This window comes from Glandiceps talaboti, chromosome 3 (genome assembly GCF_964340395.1).
Source record: "Glandiceps talaboti chromosome 3, keGlaTala1.1, whole genome shotgun sequence".
In the NCBI taxonomy this organism is placed as follows: domain Eukaryota; kingdom Metazoa; phylum Hemichordata; class Enteropneusta; family Spengelidae; genus Glandiceps; species Glandiceps talaboti.
In genome coordinates this window covers 2,353,134-2,367,252 of record NC_135551.1, presented here as the reverse complement: position 1 = coordinate 2,367,252, position 14,119 = coordinate 2,353,134, and the positions used below count along the sequence as shown (strand labels likewise).

General features: G+C 34.9%; 1 protein-coding gene across 4 annotated transcripts in view; it reads left to right on the top strand.

The window, feature by feature from the left end:
• Positions 1–14,119, top strand: part of LOC144432774 (KH domain-containing RNA-binding protein qki.S-like) — a 63,689-nt gene that overhangs the window by 8,471 nt on the left and 41,099 nt on the right. For all 4 annotated transcript variants that reach the window (XM_078121055.1, XM_078121056.1, XM_078121054.1 and 1 more), the window contains exon 2: positions 10,840–10,964. In XM_078121055.1, the coding sequence (XP_077977181.1) occupies positions 10,840–10,964 (125 nt within the window). The remainder of the gene's footprint in view (positions 1–10,839; positions 10,965–14,119) is intronic.

The following is a 14,119-nucleotide window of genomic DNA, read 5'->3' as shown; positions in this document are numbered from 1 at the left end:
TTTTCCTCCTGCTGTTCATACTTTCCATGTCATTGTGCTACCAAGTCTTTTCCTCAAGAGACTTCTGACCAATCAGCTTGCAGTCTTTCATCTTGTAATCTTATTCATATGCAAATTGAGAGAGCAATAGGCCTGTTTTGTGGAATGTGAGAAAATTGGGCACCAACACTCAGGTCAAGACAAAATAAATACTCCTGAGACTTGATCAAACATTGGCAAATTTGTAAAAACTCTGCTTAGGGCGTGCAACTTCAAAAAGAACAAGCAAGTGAAAGGTGGAAAAAATAAAGTTGTAGGAACTCATATGGCAGAGAGAGTGGGCTATGTTTGAGATTGGAAGAAATGTCTGTTTGATGTGAACATTTGTCTATAGTCATTCATAGTTTGTACAGATCTGATGTAATTGATTTTTTGAAAGCAAATTCAACATTACTGCTGTTACTCACCTACTTATGACTGAGATTTTGCAAACTTGAAATAAGTCAAGACTATTAGTCTATAGTTTGGTCTAACATATGATGAATGTCAGTATGTTTATGTGAAGAAATGTGTGTTTATGTTGAATCATGCTAACAGGAGAGTCATGGGAATGCTGTGCACTTCTGTTCCTGTACTCATAGGGAAATTAATTGGATATGCAATTTTCATAATTAATTAATTAATTAATTAACTGAGTGAAATGTTTGATGTATGACAGCTTGGGAGTTTTGATATTGCTGTGTGACAGCTAGATAGTTTTGATATTGTATGCATAGATGGAACAATATGTTGTGATCTATAGTCTACAAAGGAATCCCCCCCTGGTGTACATATAATATTGAAATCTGTTATCAGTCTCATCTTTAAGGGTTGGGTCTAGTGTTAGGTAAACACACAATTTATCAGTTAAGATTACACAAAGAGGACACTGACTAGATTTTAATTATCACCAGCATAGCAGAATACCTGTAATCTAGTAGACCTGATAATTTGATTGGTCTCAGAAGTAAACCAATATTGAGTAGGTTGTTGTGTAGACTGGCATTGCACTTGTGTTTGTTTAGGTCAGTTATCTGTGTGTGGTATGGAATTAGAATTGTTCTTATCTGAGTAATATGTGTAGTACTTTACACTTAATCTGGAGTGTCAGGTTTACCCAGTCAATTAAACTAACATGTGATGAGGGTAGGACAAATATATCATAGACACATAGAATTAGGAGGGAAAAATAACCAGTTTAGCAGATTCTGTGTTTTTGACACTGAAAATTAGGTGTCTGTGTATACTGACATATGTAAGGTTCAAATTTATTGTATCTAATACTGAATTGTTTGATTGCTGTGTTCTCTATCATTTTGTAGAAGAAATAAGAATAACATGAACCTTAGCTAATAATATCAGCCCAGATAATTGTCCTAAACCTGAATGTAAAAAAAAAAGATGTTGACTTATGGATTTGTAGAGTAACCATGGCTTACCTCAACCCAAATTCAATTATTCCAAATATTGGATTCATTTTGTTGGATATAATTTAGCAATACTGTACTTCAGGTCATTGAATTATATAAACAGTGTTTCTTTGAAAATGAAAACAGAGAGGTAATGGTATAAGTTTGTTAGCCATTGAATAATGCAATAGTATCTACACTGAATTAAGTTGTGAAATATTTCCTAAAGTGCAGTAACAATATGTGTATAAAGTCAGTTTTTTGTTGATTTAGAAAGAATGCAATTACCTGACTTGATTTAGAATTTATCTAATATGCAGTGTTAGAAAATTGGGTTTTGTTTAAACATGCATGGCTTTTGTTAATTCGAATGACATTTACCCATTGGCAGAAAGCTTATCAATGTATAGCTTTATACCTGCAAGGTATCACCATTCTCTTTGTGTGTCTCTTCGCTAAGATCTGGACTAAAGAAAAAACTATCCCATTCTGAAAAGAACAGTGACTGATGCAATTTTAGACAGGTATCTTAAATAAAATGGAATGAGTGTTTTATTGGTATGTGCAATAATGGAATAGTTGCTGAGACTAATCTAATGTAAGATATGAGGAAGAAAGACAAGGTTTTATATTTACAGGAACACAAGGAAATGAGATCATTTATGTCAAGTGATATTAATCTGATGTACAAACCAGCTGGTTGTAACATTGTCAACATACTCTGACACTGTCATTCTTAGCCTTAGAAATTTAAAGAACACATACCAGATGGTGTCTAGTTGATGTTCAAGTGTTTTGGTTTACAAGGGAAAAAAATCAATAACTGTCATCCTTCCATTATGTCAACCAGTTTAATAGATTTTTGGCAAACTGTTCCCTAGCACAGTGGGATGAAAATGTAAAAATGGATATACAGTACATAATAGTAAGCGTACAAATTGGTTAGTCAGTCAGCAGGTGGCACAAACCAGCATGGATTGTTTTAATTTATGCCATATGGGTATGTCTAATTATGATGGCTTTCTGTGTTGACAATGACCTATTTGTAGAATTTTGGAGAAAGTGTTCCAATGAACTGGGTTTATTATGTTATGTGATTGTATTGTAAACAGAATATGAGGCACTGTAAGCCCCAACATAAAATTACATATGTAGTATAGCACAACATACACTTACTTAGCACATGTTGAGTCTCACTTTTTCTGTTAAGAAGAAAGAGGAAATATTTTTAAAAAAGGGAAAAATTATTTTTAAAAAAGGGTGTTTTATAGGAATTTGTTTTATTTGTCAGTCAGTCAGTCAGTCAGTCAGTCAGTCAGTCAGTCTGTCTGTCTGTCTGTCTATCTGTCTGTCTGTCTGTCTGTCTGTCTGTCTGTCTGTGTCTCACTGTCTATGTTTGTATTTATGTACATATGTATGTATGTACATACATATGGGTGTGCAGCCATATTGCTGGCATGCACATGTTATTTTATTCAAACTTGGCGTAAATGTGACAAACCACATCAGGCAAACATGTAATATATTTTCAAGACCTTAATGAAATTTGATTTGAAGGACAACTATATCTGATATGACCTCTCTGTTGTGAGCACATAGTTTTGACCTTGATCTTGAAGGTCATATGTTAAATACCTTTTCTTGCATATCCATATGCCTTACAGTGGTTTATGTGGGTGAAACACCGTGTATTGACCTGATATTGATAAGACAGTCTTATACATTTGTAATTAAGTTATACTGTATTCTATGAAATTAACCTGTGATTGTGGAAAGATTCTGTGGTACCCTCGGACAACAGTCTGACTATTTTGGAACATTAGCTTTGACTTGTTGTGCATTCTTTGCATTATAGTTTAGATTTTTTTAACATTTACAAAAAAAATGTCACATGTTTCCAGGGTTATGACTGGTGCATCAACATGTCATAGATCTTAAAATGATCTTGTTTACAACAAATCTAAGTAATTCAATGTTGTTAGATTGTATTCTGATTGTGCAAAGGGTAGGTGTTTGTATAGAATGTGACAGACACACTGGGCTCTCACAAAGAACACCATAGCTGGTGGGAATGGTGGGTGTTGGCAGGGGGGAGTACATGTTTTAGGGTGAAAGAACACCATAGCTGGTGGGAATGGTGGGTGTTGGCAGGGGGTTAGTACATGTTTTAGGGTGAAAGAACACCATAGCTGGTGGGAATGGTGGGTGTTGGCAGGGGGGGGGGAGTACATGTTTTAGGGTGAAAGAACACATAGCTGGTGGGAATGGTGGGTGTTGGCAGGGGGTTAGTACATGTTTTAGGGTGAAAGAACACATAGCTGGTGGGAATGGTTTCAGGGTAAAATGACAGGTCCAACTCTGAAAATGTTGATGGACATGAGAATGAACTTTGACAGTTTGATGCATATCAAATGAACATTAAGAAACAAGACCAACAAATGACCCATTCAGAGGAACATACACAGAAATAATTGGTTGTCTAATATAATTTTATAGGTATTTTTACAGGCAGCATTGTTGTCCAAATGTCATAAACTATTATAGCCTTATATGAGTTTAGTCTTAAATTAAATCTGCTTTTTAGTAATTGCCGGAAAAAAGATTGAAAAAAAAATTGTCATTTGGAAATAGTTGCCTAGGGAGAAAACTGTACTTGTTAAGTTTGATGTATATCTGAAATTAGGTGATATTATTGATATCCTGCACGTCATGTGTCCCAATTTCCTGACAGATTAACATGTCAAACTTAAGACTGCATTGCCCTGTTTTGTGCCTCCCTTTGTGAAGTAATTATATTAGCCAAGTTATTCTGATATGTCAGAAATAGAGAATAAAATACTTATATATTGACTAGGACAAATTGAATGAATTGAAGGCTGACAACATTGTCAAGTGTTACAACACACAAAAGAAAAGTGTTGTGCAGTAATTTGGCAGTTATGATGCACAAACAGCAGTCCACTCAGTATCAACCAACCTCATTTCCCAAAATTATATCGAAAAAAGAAAGTGTAATATGAGAAGAGAATGTGATATGGTTATGGAGAAAAGGGGAGTTGAAAAGCAATAGTTGAGTAGCTAATTAAGTTGGACCCCTGTAAATGGTAGTTTCATATATTATATGCAAGTACATTGACCTAGGATTCTTATATCCCTCTGTGATTTGGTCATCTCAATTTTGTTTTGTAAATATTGAACTTATAATAATGTGTCTTCCTCCATTTATTAACACATACATAAATGACAAACATTTAACACTCGTACACGTACACGTACACGTACACGTACACGTACACGTACACGTACACACACTCCACACACATCACTTCATAAGTCCTATCTTCATCTGATTCAATTTGAATTCAAATGAATCCACATCAAAGCCACTTTCTGCCACCCAAAACCGAAATATTTATTTGGTTTGAGTTACATTAGCATACCTGTCCTCAAATGCACCAGCTTTGATTTGAATTTACTTCGATGCTGTGGAAAATTGAGGATTTCGCAGTAAACCGTGTCGATGAAAGGAGAGGAAAAGTTGAAATTGAGGATTTCGCAGTAAACGATGACGTTGATGAAAGAAGAGGACAAAAGAGTTTTGTTGTTAAGTGACTCTGAGAATCTGAACTGAGAATGCATTGCACATGTAGGTAGACAAACACGGTTGGAACATAAAATGTGCGAGTGGTCCCTCCGTTTAAAAATGATTGCGATCATTTTGACTCCGTTCAGACTCTATACACAGCCGCACAATAATTCATTAACAAATTCTTTCTGCCTCTGCTTGACAAATAATTTCATTGATGCCATTATTTACTGGGAAATCCTCAATTTCAAACTCAATTGCAATACTGACCTACATAGGCATGATTGAACTGTGGGATGAATGAGAATTGATTAAAAAATACAGAGATTTCAAAAGCAACTTGGTCTTATCAAAAATTGACCTCGGTTTCATGATACAATGTAAACTTATGTAAATGTATGACGTGACCCCTACATTGATTAGGATCAATCTAATTCACTCAAGTATACTCTTGTCCCCACTTCCCACCTCACTAATCGTGATCTGATTCAAATTACTTTGATTCGAATCAAAACCACCATCCACAGTAGGCTTCAATCCAGATCAGTTAATTCAAATTTGATGCGAATTAACCACAAGTGGGGACAGGTGATCCAAATTAGATTTTGTAATGTGAACAGGGTTAGAGATACGCACAGACACAGACAGACAGACAGACAGACACACACACACACACACACACACACACAAACACACACACACACACACACACACACACACACACACACACTATGTATAGGCATAGCAAGGTTGAAGTACAGTGCCATCATTAAACTAGATACATGTCATACACAGGAAAGTCTGAAATAAAATACTAAATTCAGATAGCCGATTATGATAATTGAAAACAAAGAGCACAAGTTATGGCATCCCTGCTAGAAGGGCTTCTGTTTGAAAATACCTGTTTGTAGTCGTCTGTATGTTGTCATGTATGGTACACTTACTTAAACAAATACACAACATTTGATAATATCTGGCTAGGCCAACAAAACAATAGAATGCCTACCTCCAAGATTGAGCAAGCACTCTGATAGTACGTGTAAACACTTGTATGCCAATTGAAATAGAAGAAAAAAATACATGTTGTGCGTGGTCTTAGGTGTGTACTATAGAGTAGGTTACAATAAATAGACAACAATCAAGTTAGTCTCAGATAGTGAATAGAAATGAAGCCAGGAAGAAGACCATGTTCACAAGTTTTATAGGTGAAAAGAAACTAAAGAATGTCATCCAGAAGTAAAACTGAAATGGCACTGCTGTATACATTTGTTGTTGTGGTGTGTGCCAGACAGCATATGCCATCATTTGGTACTCAGTAAATTGAGGTTTGGTAGGCTGAAAGGAACCATTAAAAGTTGTTGCTGTAAAGCAAAGATGGACATGTTTTTCTTGACAACATGGTAATGAGTTTGTAGAACAGTATTGTTTGGTTTCAATAGAGGTAGTTCACTTCCAATTTTAATTGTTGGAAGGCAAGATACAATTGACAATAGATCCAATTACTGACTCATCTTAACAAAGAGTGTAAATGAGTTTCAAAACTGAAGTTTGGAAAGATGCCATCAGTGTAAAGTTGTGTCAGTCATAAGAGACAAATTTGCACCTTCTCAGTTCACCAACATTAGAAAGTTCTTACTCAAGTGATTCTTAAGATATGAGGGTATTTTAAAATTTAGAAAGGAGGGGTATCTTAAAATCCATAGGAATGCCAATCCATCGTTACTATGTTGACAGTGCAATCACTTTTATTGATGTCCCTTTATGTCCCTTGCAGTGAGTAGTTGTCAATTTGGAAATCGTGCCATAAGCCCCATTTTGAGGAGCATCTTGAAAGTCAGTTAAATCTCCTATCCCAAGTGTTCTGCCATGCACTGCAGAACTTCATTTACCGATTACTCCATTTGTGTGTTAGATCCTTCAAATGACTAATGGATACATCTGATCACGTAGACGTTGCTTTGTCTGCAGTATGAGTTCACCAGTTTGGGTATACCTTTAGGGAAGTATTTATAAGTACATGTAGTGTAGTACTAAAAACATCTAATCTACCAATCTGTCTTTCTGGCTCTCAACATAATTCTTTTAACTTTTTTCCCAGTCTCTCATCGTCATACATACAAGTTAGAAACTTTCAGTCCTTCTAAGTATAGGTACAATGATGTACTGCATGCAACCTGGACCAAAACACTTCAGTTATGTGCACACATGTATTGTGTGTACAACACATATGCACAAGTGGTTAAAGCAAAGAACTTTGTAGTCTGGATGCCAACAAGGTATTGAATCATCTCTAACCCCGTAAAGAGAGATTCACTGGACTAAGAAAAAGAGAGATCTTAAGATTCACTGGACTAAGAAAAAAAGAGATCTTAAGATTCTAAGACTAAGAACTTTCTTTATTATATTTTTGTTAGTGAGCATCTTAACATGTATGTGTATGCATAAGATCACAAGATCCCTATTTTATAATGTAAGTTACATATTACAAATACATGGCACCAAGCTGACACACCCCTTACCTTTGCTTTCAAAAAAGTGAACTTAATTGTAGAAAGTTTGATAGAGCAGCAGAGCTTGAAGTCTATCTGTATATCCTGTATGTTTATGAGGGTCATCCTTTACCTAGGAAGGCCTTGTTCTGTATTGTGTAGGTGTTACACATAAATGACTAAAACTTGGTGTTAATGTTTTGTCTTCATCAAGTTCATGTTGTATGTTTGTTTTTTAGTAGATTTGATAGTAAAGATTGCTATAATACCACGTTGCTATATTCTGTATTTTTTGGTACACAGAACCACATATGTGCTTGTTTTGGGTTTTATAGCATTCCAATGGCCATACTTTTTTTTGTTAGAATTCTACATTAGGTTGGCATTCCTTTCCTGTGGCAGTGGTGTGCTAACTGCTGAACCCATGATCTGACAGGGTAGCACATACTGCAGTACTAGTGACAGTTGACAACCAATGGTTACATTACAATGATCCAATCACTATCAACTTTTTAGATTTGATTTTTTCAATATTCAAAAAATGTAACCAGAGAGGGTACACATGTTGTATGTTTGACTTCTCTTGGCTATCAGGTTGCAGTGATCTTCTCCCCCCTAGCTGGGCATGTGTTTTGGCTGAATGTCAATTCATTTGTTTGCCATGTACCATGTACATACAACATGGTCTATCACCTTCACTTTCTGACTTGTATTTCAAGGCTGTACACAGCTGACGTTGATTCTCTTATTCTCTTAAGCTTTCATCTTTGCAAGGTCAAGATTGATAGTTTATCATTCCCTAACTATCCCAGTGGCTTTGAGAAGTGTAACTGTCATATGAGTGAAAGTCATACAAATGCAGAGACTGGAAACTACTCTAAACAATTCCAAATTAAAGGCAGTCTTAATTGCCAATGTGAATTTGACTGAAATCTAGTGTTGTATGGCTTCCCTTTTATTGTGAGTTTATGGTCACACAACTTTCCTAATAAACTAGTTTTTGTGTAATAGCAATTCCCACAAACCTGAAACTTTAAATGTTTTTGAATGGAAGTGGTAAATGTTGTGATAGAAAAACACCGGAAACTTGGACAAGTTGTCGGCATTCATCTGATTGTATTCTGATCACCTCTTCATAATGTTTGCAGTGGGATTCTGGTCCTGTAATGTGACACCATGATACAAACAAACTGACAGGCAGACAGACAAACATAAGTATACATACATGATATAGGACACAGCTTACAGTTTGCTTGTAATTTGGAATGCAGTCAATACTGCTATGTACAAATAACAAACCAGATTGACAGTTTGATGTCCTCACCATGAAATTGTCTCTCCATAGCAGTAAAAAAGTACTAACTGTAATCTCTTTCCCCCTGTGTAAAACGTGGACCAGTAAGGATGTCCTTGACATTACTGTTGTTAAGTGTACATAGGTCGTAGGTCATACTCACTTTTTACTTTTCTATCACCACTTTCCTATATAGACTTTCACTAGCAGATGAAAAAAACAAAACAGTTTCATTCTTTTTGAAAGATAGTTGTGAAATTTTTTTCTCTCTACAAAGTACAAGTTATCAAGTTATGTTGCAAACAGTTGCTGTTTTCATATCTACAATTTAGAGTATTAATCTTTAACTACATCCACTGGTTACCAGAATTTTACAGGGTACCTGTATGTTCATTTTTTGTTCAAAATAAATAAGTTGCTCAGCTTAGCTTTTGACTTGCACAAAACATAGTGAAGTTTTTTAAAACCCAACTCTATATGTGTTTGTGGATTTCAATTTCTTTACAGACTTTTAAACTCAAACTATAACAATTTAATCATAATCTTCTTTTTATTCTTAGAAAGCCTGAAGTATAATGTTCAATGATACTAAAAGATTTAGAGGCTTACATTGTTAATGTTCTGGTTAGTGGTCATTGGTTAATGTTAGTTGTAGAGTGGCCATGTAGTTACGTTATGGAATGCCAGTACACACAAGTAGCTACCCCAAGGCAATTTTCTATTGACTCATGTTTAGTTGAGGTGTGTTTGTGTACCTAGGTATTTGGGAGAAAATCAAAGTGTTGTGAAATATCTGGTGTGAGAATGAGTGTGTTGTAAGTATGAAGTTTACCATTAGACTGTGAGTGGTAAAATCAGCTTAGATTGACTGTGACATCCACGGGAGTTCTCAAAGCATAATATTGATTACGGTAATAGAGGCATACATGCTGGAACTGATCATGGATAGCCCATTCAACAACTACACTAAAACTGATCAAAGGGTCATGACATTGCTTTTGTTGGTTATAGGATAGAACTGTGGGAGTGGAGGCCATGCTATTCATTCTTGATTAATGCCATACTATGAAAGATCAAAAATGTCACATGAATTGGCCGAGTAGGGTTTCACTCTCCAAAGAAGAGACACTTGATTAGGAGGTGAAATGCATGTATGACTGTGATATAGATCAATACTCATTTGGGCTACTTATTCATGGAGTTTGTATGCTGTCTTGTAAATTAAATTGGAGAGTGTAAAATCAATGTTGGTTAAGTGTGAAATGTATAAAAATGTAATACATGTACATCTATAGTGACTAGATGACTGCCATCAAACTGGTTATTTGATGTCTATTGTAATAAACAGTAGGACAATCACAAAACAACCATTCATCATGATTTGTGCTATTGTCTGTGTTGAATAGAATACCATGTATGTATGAACACGTCGGTTTAGTCATACTGAGTAGCTGACAGCCTCAAGTGAATTCTAATTTAGGGAAGACTTTTATATAAAAGATATATACTCATGAGAAATAAGCATAGCAAACATATAATTGTGTCTACCTTTAGAATTGCTTCTATTTATTGCATAGAGTATTGTTATTGTAAAGACAGGTAGATTAGATTATCAAATTCAGAAGGGCAACAATTTTCTGAAAGTAAATATGTCATAATATAGTCAATTTTGTCATCTTAGAAGCAAATATGGTATTGTGTGGGTCACTTGTTTGTCATCAAATAAAAACATGCTGAACAATTTAGACAAGAATAGAATCTTTGTGGGTTATTTTGTTGAGCCATCTCTTTATCATACAGTATTTAGTTCTGCAATAAGATTACTAAGGTGTACATATATGCCTGAAGTGGTAGTTTAGATGTCCCATAAGATAGAAGTATTTCTAAAATCAATGGTCTTGATAAAGAAAGATAAGAAAAGAGAAGTTGGTGTTATTACAGTTATTGTTCTAATTATATCCTGAAGGTAATGGTAAGCTGAAGGTTTTTACTTTTAGTTACAATTGTTTATAAATATGTGTTGATGTTGTTGTTTTCTAACAGAAATCAGCCGAGTAAGAGGAACACTATTCCCAGTATGCAGTGTGATAGACAAACTTCCAGACCCAATGGGACCTATAGTCCAGATCTCAGAAAAACTCTATGTGCCAGTCAAAGAATATCCAGATGTAAGTATATGTTTAAAGGGGGGCAGGGTGTTTGGGATTGCAGGTTTTGTACAATCTCTTAGAACTGGATACTTTTCTACAGAATTAACACAGTATGGTTGAAACAACCCCATTTGTGAACAATCAAACACATTGATTTACATGACAATAAGCCTGTATCATTCAAATCAAACACATTGATTTACATTACAATAAGCCTGTTTCATTCAAATCAAACACATTGATTTACTAGTATTTGATTTACATGACAATAACTTAGTAAGCCTGTATCATTCAAATCAATAAATAAAATATGATCTTTGTAAGGAGAACAATGCTATTGTGTGAAGCCATGTAGTGATTTGAATTTGAAAAGTGTGTAGACATGCACTCCAAGTTAGACAAGTTTTATGTGATGTTATAAGATATGCAAATATTCAGCAAAAATAGTGTGTCTACCTACTACATGTAACTTACTACTAATTTTAAAAGGAGTTGCATATAGACAAGTATTCCCTCCCCCAGCTCCTCTCTCCCCCCAAGAAAAACAACACCAAAAGTCCCAGAAAGTAAAAGTATTCATAAAACACCTCAATGCTTCCATTAAATAGATAAAGTTATCCCAAATAAAAATTGTAACTTGGCATAAATCCGTAAAGTTTAGTGTTGTTAGTCATCATAACAGGAAATGGTAGATTCTATGTAGACATGAGACATAATCTATCATAATGGAAACCAATTCTCTGGTAGGAAGTGATCAGCTTGGAAAACAAGTCTTGAGTTTGATGTAGTGCATTTATAGAACAACCCGTCACTGTGTTGGAATCTGTTAGAATGTTAATAAATTAGATCAGAGAATGGATTGAATAATTGATCAAATGAGATTAGATAAAGTGGCTGGTGGTATATAGATTAGATCAATGGATTATAGTGATCAGACAGATTAGATCAGTGGATTATAGTGATCACACAACTACCAAGGACCAATAGACGGGTGTAATGGTTTAACTGGACATGAAAACATGCATGTATACAGATGGATGCACATACACACATGTACATACACACACACACACACACACACACACACACACACACACACACACACAGACACACTCACACACACACACACGTACGTACGTACACACACACGTACGTACACACACACGTACGTACACACACATACGTATACACACACACACGTACGTACGTACGTACGTACGTACATACACACACACACGTACGTACACACACATACGTACACACACACACGTACGTACACACACAAACACACACACACACACACACACACACACACACATGGTATGATACACATACGTTGTTATTAGCATCTGTCATTAACTACCAACAATGATAATTAACAGATGGGAAATAAATTCATAACTTTGAAAATGATTCATTTCGCTAAAAACCTGTTCTACTGAATTTTGAGGTGAAAGACCCATTCCCTTTGTGAATGAATGATATTTGAAGTCGGACCATTTATTACAAATTGATATATCAGAGGTATTTATATTTGACAAGTAAGGTCTATGAAGTATTGTTTATCAAAGTATGTTATGTGAACACATGGACAGTGTCAATGAAAGGTACTGGTAAGCTGTGATGTACTAATATGAAAGGTACTGGTAAGCTGTGATGTACTAATATGAAAGGTACTGGTAAGCTGTGATGTACTGATATGACAGGTGCTGGTAAGCTGTGATGTACTGATATGATTTATGATGGGGGTCCTATATTAGATAGTTTATTTATTTGGCTACAATCATCTCATCTGGTTTGACCTGATGACAGTGTATTTACTTGGCCTTCACATGGCATCCTTAATAAAGCGATAATGCTAAGTTGATTTTATCCATAAAACATTGTGGGAATGGCACTCTGGTGACTTGCTGTGCCAAGCTAATATATTCTATTGATAGTGGAATGTCGTAATAGTACTAGTAGTGTATCAAAGTGTTTGACTGTATTAAAGGAAAGGTAATATTAAGTCGTGTTGTATTATATAGCTGAATAGTGTTATTATATTAGCAAAGTATAAAGATATTGTCATATTGTATATAATACATATTCAGGGTTTAAAATAATGGAAACAAATTTGTGAAATTGAAATTAAAAACACTTGCAAAAAGTACTTGTCCACAAAGTAGATATTTTTGTTGTAAATTTTATTGACATTTTGTTCCTTTTGATCAGACTTTATGGATAAGTGTCATAATGTTACATGTACTTTCTAGTTTGAGTAAACTCAGTAAATCTAGTGCTTCCATTCATATGTTAAAATATCACTTTGAAAGTTTCTGCAGATACAGGAATATTTCACTTATATTAGTAGAATGAGCAAACCGGTTTTAAAATTTGAAATTTGAAAACCATGAGAAATTCTACTTTTCCACTGGGACAAGTACTTTCTAAAACCCCTTGCCCAGTTTTTCAAATCACTTGTCTGGGACAAGTAAAACACCCTTATTTCAAGCCCTATTACAAAGTTTGCATGATTAGCATATGCTACATAGCAAGTTTTGAATGAAGCTAATGGATTGGCAAACCGTTACAGACTTTATTGTAGTATGATGTTAAAAACCTGAATCCAATATTTATCAAATTTATCTGCAGCACTAGCTTTCTCCTTGGAAATAATTCTAGGGTAATTATTTTTACTTTAAATGATTTTGGAATTGAGCCAAACTGGTCCCAATATAATTTAATTGTTGGCTATAACCTTCTTGTACATTATAGAGTAATCAAACCAAAAAACAAGTTTATACATCTCTGTATTCTAATTTAAGTGCAAATCTGTACAATTGTTACGATTTGTTTACATCTAACAAATTTACTGGAATATTTATTATGGTTATTTCCATGACAACAGATGTATGCATCATTAGTGTCAACATCTGGTCTTGCTTCTGCTGTTAGTGTTATGTTTAAAAGTAGACAAATAATATATTAAACAGAGGAACAAAAACATGAAAAAAAATGACATTCTAGATCTCTGTTGGTCCCTTTTTAGCACAATTGAACTGAGGTTTAGTAGTGCTATAGCTATGGTGAAATGTGTGTGTGTGTGTGTACATGCACATACATTTAAATACATGCAGGCATGTGTATGTGTGTATATGTATACATGTATGTATACGTACATGCATGCACAC